The sequence below is a fragment of the Lissotriton helveticus genome, chromosome 8 (assembly GCF_964261635.1).
Source record: "Lissotriton helveticus chromosome 8, aLisHel1.1, whole genome shotgun sequence".
NCBI classification, from domain to species: domain Eukaryota; kingdom Metazoa; phylum Chordata; class Amphibia; order Caudata; family Salamandridae; genus Lissotriton; species Lissotriton helveticus.
In genome coordinates, this window is record NC_136069.1 from 1,593,669,880 (window position 1) to 1,593,692,018 (window position 22,139).

The 22,139-nt window shown below is 41.6% G+C and overlaps 1 protein-coding gene across 3 annotated transcripts in view; it reads right to left on the bottom strand.

Moving 5' to 3' along the window:
- Window positions 1-22,139, bottom strand: part of INPPL1 (inositol polyphosphate phosphatase like 1) — a 755,507-nt gene that overhangs the window by 27,471 nt on the left and 705,897 nt on the right. For all 3 annotated transcript variants that reach the window (XM_078658619.1, XM_078658620.1, XM_078658621.1), the window contains one exon: window positions 15,848-15,981. In XM_078658619.1, the coding sequence (XP_078514745.1) occupies window positions 15,848-15,981 (134 nt within the window). The remainder of the gene's footprint in view (window positions 1-15,847; window positions 15,982-22,139) is intronic.

The window sequence follows — 22,139 nt, forward strand, 5'->3', positions numbered from 1 at the left end:
ATTGCAAAGGGAAAAAGGCAAGTAACAATTGAGAGAATTAAAATGATTCAAGCAATGCAACCTCCAAGAACACAAAGACAGGTCAGAATGTTCTTAGGAATGGTTGGTTACTGTCGACAATGGATAAGTGGATTTTCAGTAATTGCAAAACCACTACAGAGACTGACAAAGTCTGATGTAAAAGATCCAATTATTCTCAATGAAATTGAGATGGAATCTTTTGAGAATTTGAAAAAGAGCCTATGCCAAGCTCCTGCTTTAGGTATGCCGAATTATGAGAAAGATTTTGAACTGTATTGCAGCGAGAGAGAAGGATGTGCATTGTCTGTGTTAATTCAGAGACATGGAAATTTAAAGAAACCTATTGCATACTTCTCTGCAGTTCTTGATCCCATTGCAAAAGCATTACCAGGTTGCTTAAAAGCAGTTGCAGCTACAAGTGTTAGTCTTGAACAGAGTGAAGGAATCATTATGGGATTCCCTGTGAAAGTTTTTGTGCCTCATTCAGTTGAAATATTGCTGACAAGAGGTAAAACAACATCTGACAAGTAGCAGATTGACAAAGTATGAGAAAATCATACTAGGAGCAGATAATGTCTCAATTTCAAGATGTTTGAATCTGAATCCTTCTACATTACTGCCTGATTCTGAGATCATTGATAACATCGAAACAGAACATGAATGTTTAGATGTTATGGAATTCTGCACGAAACCAAGACATGATATCAAAGATAGACCTCTATCTGAATCAGATTTTGTCTACTTTGTAGATGGCTCATGTTTGAGATCAGAAGGAGGTGTCTTGAAAGCCTCATACTCAGTCTGTACAGTTAAAGAAGTTGAAGAAGCATCATGTCTTGAAGGAGTTCGTTCAGCACAAGTGGCTGAATTAATTGCTTTGATTCGTGCATGTGAAATATCAAAGGATATAAGAGTTACAATCATTACTGATAGTCAGTATGGGTATGGAGTTGTACATGATTATGGACAACTCTGGTCTCAGAGAGGCTATATGACATCAGCAGGATCTCCGATTAAAAATGCAGTTTTCATAAGGAGATTAATTGAAGCAATACAATTGCCGAAAGAAATCGCAATTGTCAAATGTGCAGCGCACACTAAAGGAGTTGATTATATCTCAAAAGGCAATGCATTTGCAGATGAAACGGCAAAATACTGCGCAAGAAAAGGTTATTCATACAATCGGGAAAGGAGTAAAGAAACTGATTCAAATTCATTAATGCTAACAACAGTTGTAGAAACATGGAATGAGATTAGAGAATTACAAAATGAAGCAGATGATGAGGAAAAAGATCTGTGGTTAAGATCAGATTGTAGACCACGTGAAGAAGATGGAGTGTGGGTTTACAAAGATGGCAGAATAGTCTTACCAAATTGTTTAATTGCAGATATGGCCAGATTATATCATGGTCCAGCACATCTTGGAAGAGATTCTATGATTAGACTTTTCAGAGAAACTTGGTTCAATACTAAATTCAGAACAATTGCAGAATCTTTTTGTCAAAGGTGTTTGTCTTGCCAACAAATGAATCCAAACAGAAAATCATTGGTGGGGACAGGAATAATTGGTCGAGAGGGTGGTCCTTTTACCAGGTTACAGATGGATTTCATTGAAATGCCCTTACACAACTGCTTGAAATACGTTCTTGTAATCGTTTGTTTATTTTCAAGATGGGTAGAAGCATTTCCTACAAGACATTGTGATTCAATTACAGTAGCAAAACTACTGCTCAGAGAAATTATCCCAAGGTACGGTTTTCCAGTCACTATTGAGAGTGATGGAGGAAGCCATTTCGATAACAAACTAATGAAATTAATTTGTGAAGCTTTGAGCATTGAGCAGAAAATACACTGTGCATACAGACCAGAGGCATCTGGGGTAGTTGAACAGATTAATGGAACAATTAAAAACAGAATTGGAAAAATGTGTCTTGAAACAGGTGTAAAGTGGACAGATGCTCTTCCACTTGTTTTGATGTCATTAAGAAGTACACCAGATAAAAAGACAGGTTTGAGTCCTCATGAAATTTTAATGGGAAGAGTTATGAGACAAGCTTTTGTACCTGTAGGTAAACTGTTGAGCATAAATGACAGTGCTATTTTGGATTACTGTAAAAGGTTATCTGATATAGTGACTTCTGTGTCTAATCAGGTGGGAACTGAAGCACAATCAAATGAGAAAGTTTTGACACATGACCTGAGACCTGGTGACTGGGTCAGAACGAAAGTACATCGGAGAAGAAATTGTCTGGCTCCTAGATGGCAGAAGCCTAGGCAAATAATTTTGATCACTACTAATGCTGTAAAATGCAAAGGATTGAAACGTTGGATTCATCCTAGTCATACTATTCCAGTACCAACTCCTGAGAGTTCTGATGTTGAAAGTGATACTACAGATGATTCTGATTCTGAAGCAGAAGGTGAAATAAATCCAGATCTTGAAGATCGACAAGAAGGTCGACATCTGGAACCTATATCTGTGAATGAAAATTCAACAAGAAAAGACTTGGAAATTATTGAAATAGATTCTGAAGGCGAAGAGAATCTGTTAAAAGGAAAGATAACTGAGGATTCAGTTGTTTCTATTAAAGACAGAGAAGCGAAACAAAAAGAAGTTTCAGACCAGGAGAGTATCGAAAAGCAGGAAACAAGCTCTGAAGTAAGGAACAGAAATCCAAAGTCTGGGAAGTTGGAGGTAATTGAAGAAGAAGAAGACGACAAATTACCAAGTACCAGTATTGGAAATCAGAGAAGTGTTCCTGAAGGAGTAAAACTGCCGAATAGAGAAGTTCCTGAGTCAATTGAAATTTCAGACTACGAAACTGAAGAAAGTGACGTGGATGGTGCAAGTGAAAACAGAAAGAAAAGGGCTTGGAAGTCAGAATCAAATGCTTCTGAACCAAAGAAGAAATACGTGAGAAAAGCAGACTACTGGCCTGGTGGAAGATTGAGAGTCAGGTTGATCAAGAAACCTAAAGAGCAAGTCGAAGAAATCAGTAGTCAAAAGAGTCCTGGAAAGGAAGTAGGAGTTGGAAGGAAAATTGAAGTGATGTCGAGAAAAGGAAAAAGAATAGTGAGACCAAACCAGAAATACAAGTCTCCTGAGTGGACTTATTTAGTAATTCCACCTGTTATTGACATTTATGGTAGTAGTGAAGAAGAAAACGAAATAGAAGAAATTAGTGACAATGATTGAAGTACAGAAATTTTAATTTGGCAAAAGGCTGAAGAAATTTTGTTAGCTGACATAAGGTCGAAGAAAAACTGTTTAGTTGAAGAAATCTTATGTATGACATAAGGTCGAAGAAAACTTGTTTAGGGTTTTAAAAATAAAATTATTTTAAAAGGGGGGTATAAATAGTTTAAGTCTTAGAAATTTTAAAATTAATTTTGTTTTTAATTTTGTGGCAAAACTAAAACTAACCAAAAATGCCTTATGTTAAGGAGAGCACTTCAAAGTGTTCTGTTTTTAAGAGATGCTGTAAGATGACTCTGGTGTGTCTGCTCATTTTAATTCTGCTCTGGTTAGTTTTAGCGGTGATCATCCCATTAGAGATGAATAGAGAATTACACAAAGTTAACATGACAAGCAAAGCTTTAGTTAGTCAAACTAAACATAGTGCATCTGCTAAAGTTATTGATCATCAACCTAACTTTCATCAAGATAAATCTATTAGTGATTTTTCAAGTAATACATTCACAAAGCTTTTGAGTGAATATGTCAAGGTAATGGATGCAAAAGACTGCTATGTCTGCGTCAAGTTACCTGCTTCTGTTTCTGAGGGAGTGACATACAATATGCTTCCTCTCACATATGGTGTAACATGTAGTGTGTTAACTAGCTTATTTTATCAAACTGGACGCTTAGAATATTACTATTCAGATTTTGACGAGATTTTTGCGAAAATAAAGATTGATGGTGCTTTAAATAAGCACAAGAAAGCGAAACAAATGAGAGAATTTTTCCTTGTTACTAACGAACTCACTTACGAGTATGCTTACAAGAATAATCTAACATGCAAATTGAGTGCTGAGGGAAAGAAATTTTTGAATATGGTTGAGGAGAGAAGAGCAATTTACAAAAGAAATGAATTAGTCAAGCAGACTAAGTCAAAATTCTGGCAAAAAGAGGATGAGAAATTAAATGGCAAAATGCTTGAAAATGTTGCTATTCACATAGATAAACCAGTTAGTGGAAAGCTTTGCATTAGAAGAGATAATACACTTTTTGATAATTATTTTGTAGGTGCAAGTAACTGTGAAGATACTTATCAGATTTTGGGAGGTTGGGGATTCAAAGGTGGAAAAGATCCAATCTTCCCTGGGATTTATTTTGTTTGTGGTGACAAAGCCTACTACAACCTTCCAGACCATTGGTATGGAACTTGTTATGTGGGAATTGTTTTTCCTAAAGTGTTTCATGTTGATAGAGATTCAGAAGGATTGTTTAAAATTCATAATTATGTAAATAGAGTCAAAAGAGAAACTTTTACAGAAGTTCTGGGAGATATTTTTCAAGCTGTAATACCTTTTGTTGGTATAACCCTAAATGCAGGGAGAATTAGAAAATTGTCCACAATTGTTGACAGATTGTCAACAGATACTGCTGATGGATTCCAATTAGTGAATGTTGAAGTAGTTGCAATCAGATCTATGGTGATTCAAGATCGTCTTGCTTTAGACATACTCCTAGCAAAAGAGGGAGGAGTCTGTGGCATTTTACATGTACAACATTGTTGCACATATATACCTGATGAAAGTAAGAATATTGAGATGTACATTAAAAACATTACACAAATGCATTCTGAGATAATTCCTTTAGAAGAAGATGATTTTACAGGAAAAATTTCAAAAAGATTCCAAGCTATTAAAAATTGGTTTCATGATATTGGTAGTTCAATTCTTGGTAAGATTTTGGCACCTTTGATTATAATAGTATTCATTTTTATTTTGACAAAAATAGGTTGTTTGTTGCATAAGAGAAAGAAGCAGTTGAAAGAAAAGAAAAGAATCTATAAACTTAGAAAAGAAGAAGAAAGGGAGATTGAATTACAGGAGTTACATAGAGAGCGTTATGCTAATTTCAAAGAATATGCAGAAACAGATTTTTAGGATTACTGATACAAATGAATTTGAATCAATTTCTCGGAAATCTAAATTACCAAAATTTTGGGTGTTGGTGTGGTGATTTGTTAATCACCAGATGAGGGAGTTGATGGAGCGAGATAGAAAATAAAATTTTGTTTAAACTCGCAAAGTCACATTTCCATAACATGAATAATAATATTAATGATTTGTGATGTATTGTATTAATATAACCTAGATTAAACTTTACACATGGGGGGACTAACTTGTGTGCTCATAAATGTGCATAAATGTTGCATCTTTTGCTCGTACAAAATAATAAAATAATTTGTCGTTTTCGTCATTACTAACTGCAGCAAACTTAAAGAAGCATGTGCTTATTTTGCTTTTCCTTGTCTATGTAATGTCATTTCTACTATTCTAGGTGCACATAAGTCTCATGGATTAATGAAGACTGGTAGATATAAACGCTGCTTTATTTGTTTGCATTTGCTAGGTAACATTAGACTAATCGGGAGGGTTAATTAATTAGTAAACCTAGGGTGGATACAGAACCAACATTATTTCTTACATTAATACTTTTCTTGTTTTTGTTTATTACTAGAAAGCATAAGTTGCTTGCTTTTGGGCCTAGTTTGCTCGATTTTGCTAAAGCTGAATTTTACTTCTGCACAAGTCACGAGAAGCCCATTCTGGAAAAAGTGTTCGTCAAAGCTGCATTCTCAAAGCAAAAACTGATGTGCTGTCATCATTCTGTCGGACGTGGCCAAGGTCGAATATGTGATAAAGGACAATTTTGTCAGCTCTAACTTGGCACCCGCGGAAACGAAATGAACACTGTGAGAATATTGATTTACAATTGTTGCAAACCAAGGAAGCTCCTGGTTGCATTCGGAAAAGGACAATGGTCTTTAAGAAACGTGACCTAATGGAACTTTTGAAATATGGGTGACATGTCACTTGTCACTCTCAGCCAATGGGACTTCGAGGATCTTTGAAAACTTTCCTTTGCTTAGTTTAGTTAGCATAGAAAGGTATAAAAAGTCATGCCCTTAGGGATGGGCTGGCTGCTGCTTTCTGACTTTCCGATGAGGGTGAAGTGCTGCTGGACTTTTGCGTGGAGCACGTAAGAATCCTCATTGAACTTTACTTTATTTCCATTTATTTAGCTTAGCTAGGGACTTAGGTTTTAGAAATGCTAAACTGCTAAAATCATACTTAAACTTTGAGTTTCTAACTTAAACTGTAAATTTCTTATGAAGATTTTCAAACATGCTTACTTTAATGCTAATAAAAATGCATTTATAAAATTACAATTTGAAATACCATAATTTAGTAAATAAAATCTTACTTTTGACAAACAAGCTGGTCTTGGTTATTCAGAAGTGCAGGTTACTATTAGCTAGATCCCATTGCCAATGGTGGTCGTTTAAATGGTTAGGATTTGTTCTAATGATAATATTTTTTCCGCAGATGTATATATTTGTATATAATTTGTAAATAAAGTGTACATAGATTTAATCTGACCACCTGATTCAGTAGGCCCAAATATGTCATGTTTCTAAATGGGTCCATAAATTAGTATAATATTTTGTTTATAGGTTATGAAGTAGGGTAGCGTTGTTTATGATATATTTTCTATAGGCCGCTGGATCACACTCAACACCGGACGATCACACACCTGCTTCCTGGCCGCCCCGAAGCGCACCCACAGAGCTTTCACCTGCCGGAACTGCAGCTTCACAAGCATCCGCCCCACCATGTTGCCGACCAGGATAGAACCCAACCACCTCCGATGCATCCTTCTCAACACCCGCTCTGCCCGCAAACACGCCGTTAAACTCTGGGACCTACTCGACTCAACCTCCCCAGACATCGCCTTCCTGACAGAGACCTGGCTGAACCCCGCCTCGGCATCCGACATAGCCATAGCCGTTTGGAAGGCTACAAGATCACCCGCAAGGACCGCACCAACGGAGCAGGAGGAGGAATCGCCATCGTCCACAGGAACACTCTCAGAGTCTCGACCAACACCGACGACACCCTCAGCACCGCTGAACACCTGCACCTCCAGATCCACACCGACCCCAACACCACCCTCCGAGGAACCCTCATCTACAGACCCCCCGGAACCCGACCACAGTTCAGCGACTCCATCGCCGACTTCGTTAGCAGACATGCCCTCGCCTCCATGGACTACATCCTCCTCTGGGACCCAAACTTCCACCTCGAGAACAACAACAACACCAACTCCACCACCCTGATCAACAACCTAGCCAACCTCGGACTCAGACAACTCATCACAACACCCACCCACTCCACGGGTCACACGCTTGACCCCATCTTCTCTGCAAGCCCCGTCTCCTTCAACTACACCACAGAACTCCACTGGACCGACCATCGATGCATCCACTTCACCTTCAAGAAACCCACCACCGCACCAAACAGATGCCTCGCCGCTGCTGGAGCAAAGTCACCGAAGATCAGCTAACCACCACCCTCGCCCAGAGCCCACCCGCCGACCCTACCGACCTCGACACCGCCGCCCGCAACCTCAGACAGTGGATCAACGACTGCGCCAACACCCTTGCCCCGATCAAGAAACCCTCCAACAGTCACACCAACAAGAAAGCCAGCTGGTTCACTGAAGACCTCCGGGCCTCCAAGCAAACCTGCCGAAAGCTGGAGAAGATCTCGCTCCGTGAACGAACATAACACAGCCACGCAGCCCCCAAGAACGCCACTCGCAGACACCATCACCTCATCAGATCCGCCAAAAGGGCCTCCTTCAAAGACCGCCTAGACAACAATGAGCAAAGAGCTCTTCAACATCGTGAAGGAACTCTCCAACCCCAGCACCAACACCATAGACGTCCCACCCTCGCAAGACCTGTGCGACTCGTTGGCCACCTTCTTCCACCGCAAGATCGCAGACATCCACGACAGCTTCAACGCCACGACCGCCCTGACAACCAGTGAGACCTACACCCCACGACCACCATCCGCCTGCTCTCCTGGACCAACATCAAGGACGACGACACCATCAAGAATATGAACACCATCCACTCCGGATCACCGTCAGACCCATGCCCACACCACATCTTCAACAAAGCCAGCACAGCCATCGCACCCCATCTCCGGAAAGTCATCAAAACCTCCTTCGAGACAGCAACCTTCCTTGAGAGCTGGAAGCACACCGAGATCAACGCCTTATTCAAGAAACCCAAGGCAGACCCCAAGTGTCCGGAAGAACTTCCGGCCCATCTCCCTGCTCCCGTTCCCGGCAAAGGTCATCGAGAAGACCGTCAACGAACAACTGACCCGCTACCTCGAGGAGAACAACATCCTGGACCCTTCCCAGTCCGGGTTCCGCAGCAACCACAGCACAGACACTGCCCTCATCGCCGCCACCGATGACATCAAGTCCCTATGTGGGGATTTACTCATTGTTAGGCTTGTAGCCAGGTGAATGGAATGTTATTTCTTGAAGTAGGCAGAGAGGCACACTGGAGAAGAAGCTGGAGGTCGTTACCTGTGTACCAATTAAATAAATTACCAACTTACTATTGTTGTTGGAGACATCTTTACATCCTGCTGGACAACGGAGAAACGGCGGCCCTCATCCTCCTGGACCTGTCAGACGCCTTTAACACGGTCTGCCACCAGAAGCTACTAACACGCCTCCACAATGCGGGATCCAAGAGAAGGCCCTGGACTGGACCACCTCCTTCCTCTCCGGCAGAACACAGAGCACCCGCCTTCCCCCCTTCCGATCCGAAGCCACCAAGATCATCTGCGGCGTACCCCAGGGCTCATCCCTCAGCCCAACTCTGTTTAACATCTACATGGCACCGCTCGCCCACGTGGCCCGTCGGCACAACCTCAACATCATCTCCTACACCAATGACACCCAGCTGATCCTCTCCCTCACCAAGAACCCCCACACCGCCAAAACCAACCTTCACGAAGAAATGAAGGCCGTCGCTGAATGGATGAGGAACAGCCGACTGAAGCTGAACTCGGACAAGACGGAGGTCCTCATCCTCGGATCCACCCCTTCGGCCTGGGACGACTCCTGGTGGGCGACAGCACTGGGAACCGCCTCAGCACCCACCGACCACTCACCCAACCTATGGGTCATCCTTGACTCCACCATCTCCATGACTTTACAGGTCAACACCGTCTCCTCCTCCTTCTTCAACACCCTCCGCATGATCCGCAGGATCTACAAGTGGTTCCCCACTGATACGAGAAGAACGGTCACCCAGGCCCTCGTCAGCAGCAGGCTGGACTACGGAAACGCCCTCTATGCAGGAACCTGGGCCAAACTCCTGAGACGGCTCCAACGCATCCAGAATGCCTCTGCACGCCTGATCTTTGACATCCCTCACCGCAGCCACATCCCACCCCACCTGAGAGACCTTCACTGGCTCCCGGTCAACAAGAGGATAACCTTCAAGCTCCTCGCCCAGCACACAAGGCACTCCACAACACCGGACCAACGTACGTCAACAGACGACTCTGCTTCTACACCCCCGCCCGCCAGCTTCGCTTCACCGACCTCGCCCTCGCCACAGTCCCCTGCTTCCGAAGAGCGATCTTCGGCAGGCATATCGTTCTCCCACCTCGCCACCAAGACCTGGAACACCCTCCCCATCCACCTACGGCAGACCCAAGACCTGCTGACCTTCAGAAAACTCCTCAAGACCCAGCTTTTCGAGCAGTAGCAGTATTCCCAACCCCAGCGCTTTGAGACCCTCACGGGTGAGTAGTGCGCTTTACGAATTATATGATTGATTGATTGATTGATCCTCTATTTGAGTTCCACTGTCTTGTCCAGGTTATTTGTACCTTTGGTAAGTGTTTACCTGCCAATTTGCCTTATGCTTCACAGTCATAGTATGTTTGGGGGACATATTCTAAAATGTGGCTCTGTCCCCTTCAGTAAAGTGTTCAGTCCTAATATTCGAAGGGCACTCAAGAATTTTTGTGCAACCTGACCTGGATGTACAGAAGTGAGTTGATGAAATTATCCTCACCCCTTCTCTGTTGTCTGTCAAACTCCGCTAGGTATTGAATATTGAAGCACATTATCTTACATGCACATATTGTCAGAAAGAGCAGACTTCCCATCTTAGCACTTCTGTAATTTCCTCATTTGAAGGTGCTGTTTCGTGCAACGTAAGGTGAACCTATTGCATGAATTTAAGCACACTATTGTTCTTATCACACGCCAGGCCAGGTTTTTAATGCTCACCCCCACCCCCCAACGTCCTGATGAAGATCTTCCCTATTGGATTTAAATAACCACGCCATATGTAGGGTCGAAATATTAACCCTCCTTAGTTGTCTGGACAAAAGCTCAACCTCCTCCTTGGGACTTCTAAGGAATCCTTCTAGTTGCCCTTTGTAAATTGATTAAAATTGATCTGACAGACTGCGGGCAGGCAGCTTGCGCACAGAGTCTCCATTTTTACTGTATTTTTCTCGTTAGTCACGTTACTCCTTCACATCTGCACGAGCACATACGTCACACTTCTGAACATGTTGGAGCAACCTTCATTGACATGTACATAGATTATTACATGTTCACTGGACCTAATAAATGCTATGTGAGGTAACTTCTGTTCTGGTGGCGTTTTCTTCTTTCAATGTGTATTGAATTGTTTATTTTAGTCTCTTAAATAAAATAGATTCTCCAAAACTACTGCCAGGGCCTTTCTCTGTATGCATCACTTGTTACTCAGGCCCTGAGGTTCACTGGGTTATCCCATTTGATTGTAACAGGAGGCTGTTGAGGCAGTAGTTTCCAAAAAGCGTCCATCATCTGCTGTAACGTTGCCATAAAGACCACGTGTTCTTGCATCACTTCAGGTCCCCTTTAGTAGCATTGTGGACCATATGATGGCAGATGGCCTTTCTCCTCTTCCTCAAATTTAGGAATATAGCACATATCCATTCACGACAGACTGTATGCTGCAGCTAAAGAGTTCATTGGATCGCAGATGTTGGCTTCAAAATCTGATTCTAATGGAAGACTGCACGCCGGATCAGAGGTGTTCCTGTGATTGTAGAGGTCGACTTCAAAATTCGAATTTAGGATTTGCAATGGAGGATATGCAGTCAATTCAATTCAAATGAGCTTTATTTGATTTCTCATTAAAAATCATAAAAGCATAAAATACATAATTTAAATAAATAAAAATATTTTTACAGAAATCAAATTGCGATCATCAGATAGACAGTGGAGAAGATAGAAACTCAGGAACAGGGTTATAAAAATCACAGCCCATAGAAAACTTGCCATAGTATTACAAATATAAAGAGTAAGCAGAGTTTGTGAAAATAGGTATGCAGGACGGAATTGTGCAAAATTTTGATTCTTCAGCATTGGTAATATTAAACGCTTCCTCTGGGCATTGTAGAATTTGCAGAGGAAAACAATGTGGTTAGTGCTTTGAATCAACACGTTGTCACAAGGACATTTGTCTACGGTCATAGACAAGTTATTTATTGGGGAAGCCAGTCAGATGGTGAAATATGTCCATTCTAAAACAAGTTAAAACAAACCTATGTCAGGCGTCATGTATTAGTCTGAGGTATGGTTGCATGTTGAAGTATGGTTGCATGTTATACGTAACCAGCATCATTTGGTTTTTTTAAAACACTAAACTTGAATAATTCTGTAGACAATCTTAGATCCTTAAGCAGTGAAAGACATTCCATTTTTAGTTCCTTTCTACTAATACTTTCCAGTGATTCAGGGTGATTAAAATATGTGTACGACTCAGGTCACCGAAAAGAACTTTAATGTGTATTGGAAGGCAAAAGGAGATTTAAGACAATCTCGAATTATCTTGCAGTTTAGACTGGTTTACTCAGATGGCAGATCTTATGCCAGAGCAGAACTGGCTGAATCTAAGCTGTATCTGTTAAAAAGGAAACCAATAATTTGGAGTGACATATGAACGACGATCTGCTGCTACGTACAGAAGAGAGGTTACTTAAGAAAGTATTTTCCATCATTTGTAACGTTTGACAATTGCTATGCCCTCACACTGCAGCTCCGTATACGGCGATGGACAAGCAATTGGCTTTATATATGATTAACATCTCGCAAGGGGGCTTCTTGTCAAGTTTCCCCATAAAGTTGGTAAAAACCGAGGTGGTTTTCACAAAATTAAGCTTCCTGGTATTAATAGTGTTTTCCATAAACCATCATTATTAAATATGGCCAGATAGGAAAAAGATGAGTTAAAACTATTATTTGTGACTCCAATCTTTATATCACAGCACTTCGGGGACCTCCCCCACGCCTCATAATAAAGGTTTTGCTTAAATTAACTAGTAAACCTAAATCCTGCATACACTAAAAAAAATAGTAAGTATATATATATATATATATATATATATATATATATACACACACACACACACACACACACACACACACACACACACACACACAGACAATTTTACTTGTGAATATGGAAAGGTAACTTGAAATAGAATTTCTATCGCTGATGTTGCCTGTGTGTTGATGGTGAAGGCAGCACTGCCAACGACTGGATGATCGTCGATAGTGGGTTGCCAAGCCATTTTTGGTGTTGTTGATGATGGACTCTTGGTTATTGTCAAACAGGCTTGTAACATAGGTTTATATGGAGATGTTATCAACAATCTGATTGCCGACTATAATGAGGAGTGCTTAGTCATATCACCGTAATTGTGACAGACAGGGTGTCAGAGGAGCTGGATATTCGCAGAATGTTTCTTAGAGGTTGATCTTCATCTTTTGTGGATTTTTTTCCTGTGGAAACAATTTTTTTTTGCTTATGAGGTGGGGGCTGCAGGTGCTTTGGGTAACAAGTGCATCGCTGGAAACTCCACATTTCCTTTTTTATGCTACCTTCATAAAAGTGCCTGGTAGAGCACTTTTCACAGAATCTTACTCCTAAGAAGGGCACCCACTTTGGAAGGGGGGATCTTCTTTTTCACCAGTAAAATAGCGTCAAACTCCTTTCTATATTCTTTAAAGTCCCAGAAGTGAAGGTTTCATACATATCACAGCAATATACATTGAGTGCTGGATAAAGGCAATATATACACTGATCATGATGGTCATCAGTGTAGAGTTTCTTCTGCCTGTTGCTGGGACATGATCTAAAGAGAGATCTTTCTTGTCTCCTGGTAAGTCATGGCCATGCGACAGTGACAGGGAGAGTGTTTTCTTGACCTAAAAGATGAGGATTACCCTAAAAAAATAAACCTCACTAAAAGCTGATATCAGGGCTGGCTAAAGTACAGCGAAGCCACAAAAGTACACACAGGTGGAAGCAGAACTCTTCTTGGGCACTCTCTCACACATAGGAAAAATAATTCAGCATTTCCACCTCACAGGCTCACGTTTGGGTTGATTCAATTGATGTGGATTTGCTGCAAAACAAATACTGTTGTTGAGACTAATGGCCATTTTAACACTGTTTATGGCTTTTCATGATTACAATGAATGATTCAAGTATGTGAATATATGAAAGATCTAATGCTGGAGAACTCTTGATACAATGTTTCACAAAAGCTATTAAACCAGGGAAGAGCATGTTATCATTATTTAACTATGCAATGATAAAAGCAATCAGGCAGAAATACACTGGTAATGCTACATAGTGCTTTATCAGCAACTCTGTACTAACATGTCAGAAAAGTCATCAAGAGAATGAAAGGCTGCCAGGGAGTATGATGTTGTGAGAACTCTGTTTGCTAGTGTTATACATGCTGGTCTGCAATGTACTATGGACTATACTACTCTAAACAGTATTGCATCAGTAACCAAAAGATTTTCTCAGATTTAAAGAACAGACAATGAGGCATAGAAAATATATGAGGCATCAAGGGTACTTGGTTGGGATGTGATCTAATTGGTGGAACACTGGGTTCGTATCTGGCCGAACTTGTGTAACTGCTTACTTTATCCCCATAAAAAACAAGATGATGGACGTAATGTTGCACAATGGCAAAACAGTCACCCCCTGTCTATAATCTAGTGACATGCACAGTAGGCTGAAAAGATTCATGGACTATGTGCTGTTGTGTACTGTGCTGCTGGAGAGAATAGGTATGCATAGATAATTAGACTGTGGATTAAATATATATATATATATATTGCAAAGAACAGTCTCAACCAGTGATTCTGAAAATATGGGACCAGGGGTCCGCAACACTTATTGAAGGGGTCCGTGACTGCGTAGGAAACTAAATAATAAAAGTAAATGAAAATGAAACAAATTAATGAAATGCGTGTAAATAAAAAAGATAAATGTAAAATGTAACTTTTTAAAAGCGTTCTGTAAATATGAAAGCATTTGAAACTGGTGACTGAAAATAAAGTTGGTATCCTCAGACTGATTCTTGGGAGCAGTACAAGTGCATCATACAGAATAACAGAATAAAGTATGAGTGATGAGTGGCCTAGACTGAATTTATAAAAGCTCCGAACTTTCTATTAACATTTAAATTACGACTGTTTTATATTTGTTTGCAAATTGCATAAAATATTTAATCATTTGTGTATTTGTTTGATGAATACTTGTTTCTGTATTTTTGTGTATTGTTTTGCAGGTCAAATCATCAAAATTGCTTAGGCCGGGGTCCTCAGAATCCATTAATGGTTCAGCGGCGGTCCCCGGATTCCAGTAATGATTAATTGGGGGTCCACAGAAGTCAAACGATTAAGAGCCACTGGTCTAAACAACATAGCCTCCGCGTATACAGTTCATATCAAGAGTAAAATATATAGTCCAAACCTATAAATTACTAAGCGCACATCAGCCTTATCCCAGCCCGGTTTTAAGATAAGCGACAGAATCCCCTACTGCCATATTTTTTTGGAACATATCAACCACACCATGGAAAGTCCAGGTTGCATAATTCAGGTTTATTTAGTCCTGCATCGTCCCAACTTTGCCCACGCAATTAAGAATGCTAAAATAGCTCTGCAACGGAACAGGACACCTGGATTACATTGCTACATAGAGCTCATTATTAAAAGAGGGCAATGTCGATATTAACTTACACTGAAGCTGATCACTGTTCATGGGACCAAGGCCTAAATATGAACAGGGGTCTCCTAAGGCATATTTCCAGACACCCCTATTTCCGATGGTTGTTCATCTAGTGACGTAGCCAAGGCATGTAAGCATGAGAATTGAGCGCCCATCCCAGCTTTTCTCATAAGAAGTAGCCACGAAATGGGCAAAAGTATACCCTTGGCAAACCTGTGCCACTGCACCTGCTGCACTACTGAAATCTATGCCCCCCCTCCCCTTCCCCCGATTTAATTAATTTCTTACACGCCACAGTGCAGCCGGGCCACATTCTAAGTGTAACAGATCAAACGTTACAGGACCTGTTTCAGTTAAAAATGGTAAATACACATAAAATCTAAAACACAACACCAAAAACCTAACAGATGGCATATTAAGACTCATCAAGCAAATACTCACAGTCAGCAAAGTTCTTGTTGATTTAATAATCTAACAGAAAGTGAATTAGTGTTCTGAAAAGTTTATTAATCCCTAATCTAGCATCCATTCGACCAGATGCGTGAAAAGTAAGGTTTAATTTGGTCGTTAGTAGCCTTTCATCAAGAACAACAATCACCTAAGAAGCTCACAAACATGAGGACAGCCTGCCCACTCAGTCTGATCATCCCAACACCGGCTTAAATGACATCAAGGCTTACCTAAGGAACTCCAGATCATCCCAGCCATTATGGATCAGTCCCGCCTCATAGCGGTCAAGCCCGATTGCTCGCAACCAGTCTCCGACGCCGGACTCACTCAAGCTCGAGCTACTCCTTTCACTCTGGTACAAAGCCTGAGTAGGAAAGAATATCAAAAAAGAAGTAATTGGTGGTACACTATTTCAGCAGACTGCAAACAGAGGAATGGGGAGTGTGGGATCGTGGGTAGCTCCCACGTGGTAATGCATATGCAGTGACGTAGCAGTTCAGGGTTCCAAATATACACCACACGTGGCATAGATGATTCATTACTCTTCAGTTTAGCAGCGTGTTTCTGCAATTATTGAGCTACATCATAAGGGAAATACAGATTTTGGCAGTACCCATTCTAGGCTTCACTTTGGCGCCTTTCTGAACATAATCAAAATGAACATGGAACCGCTTTCTTGCCCCACCGGTAGTTTGCATATGTACCTACCAAGATCGTTCTCAATTGCAAATCTTAACCAACATGCTTCACGAAGGCATTCACCTAAAGACAGTCACAGACCTGTGGTTTGATATGGATGAAATCCTTCTGCTATTGTTCCCCATCTTGATAGCGGCTATGGCCAGCCACCTTCTTTCCACTTAAGCTTGTGTGTGGTTGCTCCCTGTTATAGTTCCTGCTGTCAAATTAAAGTGATCAAAGCACTAATTGCCTCAACACCTATGTACTGTAATTCCATCTACTGGAGCTTTTCTAAAGGTCTTCTTCACAAACTCTAAACTGGTTCAAAATGCTGCATTCCAGCTACTCACTGGAGACAAAAGGCTAAAATCACTCTACACCGGCTGCCAATTTAATCTCATGTGGCTTTTAAGGTTCTATGAATTGTCCACCAAGCTATGTTTTGAGAATTCATATTAGTTTCTCAGGGTGATAGTAAAATTATCATACGTTTCAGACATCAACAAGGTCCAAGTTTGTGTGGGTTTACAGTTTGGTTGTGGCTAACATCTATCTCGACAATCATCCACGAGAAACCAGTGTTCCTAAATATAAGGCAGTAAAAGTTGCGCTGGTGTCAAGTGGAAGGTAATTTTTATTATTTACTCCCCAATTTAACTTAGAAAAGATAATTTACAACAAAACATCATATTAGGTTCAATTCAATTGCTTAGATACTGCTACTAGCATCCACTTGAAAGGGTCTTTTAAGACACCAAAAAACATATGGAGAGCTGGATCTGTGAGGCGTTCCATGGAAGACAATAGAGAGGACAAAATACATATCTTAACAGGTACCATATAGTTTTCAAACCTGTCATCCAATCCTGTTTCCAATATATCTCTTTATTTCTAACAGCATACTCTGTATTAATCTAATTTGAAACCCAACCCCATGATATTTTAGTGTTTCTTCAGTGTTTCACTATAAAACTATAGGCAATGGATACAGCAATACATTTTAATTGCTTCTCTGTTGTCGATTGCTCCCTGTTTATTAGGATTATTATGCGTGCCCTAGACATTTTGCTCTATGTAGTATCCAACAAAACTGAACACTCCGTCACAAAACAAATTAATCTTTGAACAGTTTGCAAAAACAAGCCTAAGGAAGTCAATTACAAACTACCAATAATATTTATCTTGTTATCCCTTCCAGAGTCGCTCAGGAGTATAATGAAGTTGAAAAAACATTATAACATAACTGTGTAGCTCCTTGTACGATAGGTAACTGATGCATTATTAATGAGTTTTCCCAAATAGTCTCCTTTTGTGCAGCCACATTCAGTAACCCCATTTCTCTGTAGCATGTACATTGCTAATCGCATGCACCAATGATATTTTCTGTAATCTATTGATAAACTTTGCCCTGGGGCATTATGAAACATGCTTGAATGTAGATCTGTGGTCCATAAGAACTAGTTACTTACCTTTGGTAACGTATTATCTGGTAGAGACACAGTATAGCCGCAGATTCCTTAACTTTTGAATTCTCCCCAGGTGTCAGAGTGGATCCAGAAATGTTTCAGCAGTACCTCTGCGCAATGGGCGACGGCACCGTACGGCTCCGCGATGATTTCAACTCAGGTTTTAATGTCACTGGAGACATACAAGTTCCCTCCGGCGTGCGGACGTCAGTTTCTTCTGTGAAAACTTCCACGCCAGAACACGGAGCCAATACAGAAACTGGCTGCGGAAACAGTGTGCTAAAAGATCAATATATCTTTAAAGACATAAAAGAAAAATGGGAATAAATGGTATGACCAGACCCAGGCAAGACCCATAAGAAAAGACCACAAGGACTGACGAAGTAATCAAAACCATTGGTATGCCAATACCAAACCAAGATAAAGGAATAAGATCTAATGGCACATTGAGTCACACAATTACGTGAAACAGTGATCACTGGTATATAAAACCAGTATTGAAAAGGGGTATAATCCTCACACTACAAATCGTTCGCAGAGCGGGGAGGATGGGCAGGCCATTAAGGAATTTACAGCTAGACTGTGCCTCTACCAGATAATACGTTACTGAAGGTAAGTAACTTGTTCATATGATAGAGAAATCTAGCAGCAGATTCTTTAACATTTGAATTAAATACCATAGCTATACCCACCCGGAGGAGGGTCTGTTAACCAATCCTACAAAAATTCTCAAAAAGATCTAGTTGGCCAAAATAAGTCACAGACCACACATACGTAGGAATTAAATGTAAAAGGAAATGGCTCCCTATAAAAACCGTGGCAATAACCACAGACAATTTAAATAAGAAACAACCCCACAGGTATGGGAAAACCAAAGCCTCAAGGGAAACAGTGAAAAACTCTGCCAGAAGACATCTGACAACAGACAGACAATAGTATTCAATCCGTAAAGGGTAAAATAACCTTTAGAGTAGAAGGGCCAAAGACAAAACAAATGTCTTGTAACCCACATTCTTTACCACAGTAAACAAATCCCTGAAGGAACCCAACCTAAAAACTCCAGAAAAGAAAGACTTCCAGCACTCATTCTCATTAAAAGCAAAATGAAAAATCATTCATTGCAAGGTCTGGAATAGCAATCCAGGTTTCAAGGTAGATGAACATCATAGTCAACCCTTGAAAAAGAAACATATTTTAGCCAAAATGTCCATCTGAATTCATTTATGTATAGTACCAGTTAAAACGGAAGACAACAAATAGCAGATATGAATCGGTCATAAAAGTTGAACAATTATGTCCAGATCGGGAGGAGGAGCCTAGCCCGCAACCATGATGGCCGCCTGAACCCTCGGCTCCGCCGACCCTCTCGCTTTCCTCCCGTGTCGCCGCTCATCCTGCAAGCTATCCTGCTCCTTACCCGATTTTTCGGATCCGGGAGGTGACTCTGCTCTCAACGCTGTGCTTCCCGGTGTGTTCCCAGCGGGGGAAGCGAAGCAGCGCCCTTGCTCCCTCCTTTGCGTTCAATGGCGGCGACCGGGTCTCTCTTATTCGGAGACGCCCGACCCTGATTGCATCACCAGCGGCCATTGCAACTGAGTCGGAGCCGCCCGGTGGGTAGTGGCTGTTGCCCTGTGCTTTCCGCCGCAGATATCCCGTCTGCTCCGCAACGCCTCACGCTCCGAGGTCAAGGCGGCTGTGAGTGCTACACAGTATCCTTTCCCCAGCTCGTAAGAGATTTTTCCAGCTTTCTCGATGCCCAGAGCTTGGGTGGGTGCCATTTTGTATCTATCACCCGACACTTGCAATTGCCGACCCCGGGCTGCTCCCGAGTATACGAGCATGCCCCGTCACTAACTGGACTTGTGTGGGTGTCGGAATGGAGTGTGCTGCCCCTGTGCCCCAGGCCCGGCTCTACTGTGCGGAGTGGCGGCGAGATGATCGGCTGTCCGCAGGGGAGGTCGGCGGCCGGTCTCGAGGTCTCCTCCATGTCTGTGTGCCTGGCGTGCAGGGAGCTGCTGCATCCCCTTTTTCTGGGAAACCATTGCGGATTGGCGATATTTTTGGGGCGCTGGGTGAATTGCGAGCTGTCTTACGAGATAATGCACGAGAGCTGGGGGACCGATTGGACGCCCTTTTGTCCACGATGCCCTCGACTGGCCACGTTTGCTCTCGAGTGCGGGACACTGTGCCACATCCTGTAACTGACTGCCGTGGATTGCCTATCCAGATGTACACGGAGGCACTAAAGATACAAGATCCTGATTCTGTCGCGGAATTGACTATTGTTGTTGGGGAGAGCCCTGAAGTTCGTGGACTTCTGCGTTGGTTGGGGGATCGTCTCCGGACGTTCTGTCCGGTAGCTTCTCTGTGGTCTGTTGGCGTGTCTCACTACCTTCTCCTGGGACTGCTCTCACTGCTCTGTCCGGCCTCTCTCGGTGGATTGTTGCTATGTGTTGTTTCCTTTTGTGATAACGTGGCACACTTGGTTTCGAGATGTACAGACTTTGGTGGTCGGTCTCCTATTCTGCTGTGGTCATCCCGTCTGCTCGCTCTGTTCCTGATGGCCACTGTCCAGCTGGACCTTGTCGACACATCGGACCGTAAGGGGCAAGGTTGAAGAAGTTTTCTCCTTTTGATTGCTGACGCTCGTATCGCTGGGACTATACTGTACACACGGGGTAGCTACGTGTTGATTCTATGTCGGTTTGGGGGTCCGGGGATGGTGGCCGTGATTGCATATGTTGATTATTCTAAGTATATACGTTTGGCCCTCCTCCGGTTTGATATTATTCCTCTTTTTCTTCTTTCTTTACTTTTTCTTCTATATTTCGGGTGCTTTTTTTGGGGCGACAGACACACTGTTAGGGGGGGGGTAGGCCATGGCCTCTGCATGTGTGTAGGGTGGGGGGTGGGGGGAGGGTTTTATTTTGTTCGTTTTTGTTTCTATGGGCCTTATTTCTCTTTATGTTCATCCTTTTCTTTTTTGCTTTTTCTGGGTCAGTGGGATCGGTTGGGATTAGATGGGTAGCGCTTGGCGTGCTCTGTGTCTTTTGTACCTGTTTATCCTTTTGTTCTGTTCTTATGCCGCCATTTTGATTATTTCTCACTGCTTGATCGGAATTCTTCTGCTACACGTTGCCCATCCATGTCTTTGGTGAACTATATGTGCTCTGATCCTTCTCGGTTCGTATGCTTTCTTATAAATTGCATTATATAAATCTTAAAAATGAACCTTAAATGCTCCTGTTTTCTCGGTAGCACCTGTTTATTCGATGTAACTTAGGTTGTTTGTTCTTTTGTACTCTGTGCTACTGAGTCGCGATATACATTGCTACAATGCCCGTAAATATGTCTAGGCCGGCCGGATGGTTGTAGGCCCGTATTTGTTTTATGATACTGCGCAATAAAGGTTTTAAAAAAAAATAAAAAAAAAAAAATATGTCCAGATCTATATCACCGATTTCCATGCATACATATAGCTCTAAATTCAAACTTACAGAGAAGAGCGATTCAATCACATTTCACAATGTTTTTCTCTCCAGAATCATAACTCAGCATGTGTAACTACATATGCAACACACTTATGTATTCTTTATACACACACATGGATAAACAGAACTGAAAAACCAGCCCGAAAGCACCATACAATATAGTATCAAGAGACATATTGCACCCTCCACCAACACCTTGGGAGACTCAGAATAAAGATAATGCCGCCTGCCAAATAATTTTAACAGGCCACTAATATGTAACAAAAAACCACAAGAGAATGCCACCTTGCTATAAGCAAGTCCTAGAACAACAGTTGGTATAGAAGGCCAAGATGAAGAAAATAAGCCAAGCACCTGGAAATTACCAAACTAGGGAACCCAGTTAAAATAATTGTCGATAAGACATATGAGCTCAAATCTAATCTGACCAAAAGACAGACAAGGCCATATAGGTATATTTTAGTTCTCCAAGAACGATGAAGCACTAGATCATAACCTCACACTATGTTGCCATAAAAAGACTGTAAGGTACAGAAAAATAACCAATGCTTAATGGAGAAAGGGAACTGTCCACAGGGAGACCAAGAATATCCAACCCCCAGACAGGAAAGGTATGGCTTTAAAGAGCCAAAGAACATGGAAATATCCAAAATGTTCTTAAACTGAAGACGGATCAAAAAGATAACCTTCTCTTTTGATGAAACCTTTCCAACCATGTAAGACACAGTCGTAAACAACTCTAAGGCAACTATTCCAACACTGCATCTCAGGAAATCTTAGAAGTAGAGCTCACAGGATAACCAAGTTCCAAAAATTGAACATAGTAATAACATCACCTCCAGAAATTAAGGAAATTAAGATTGTATGTATTCAGAAGAATACAC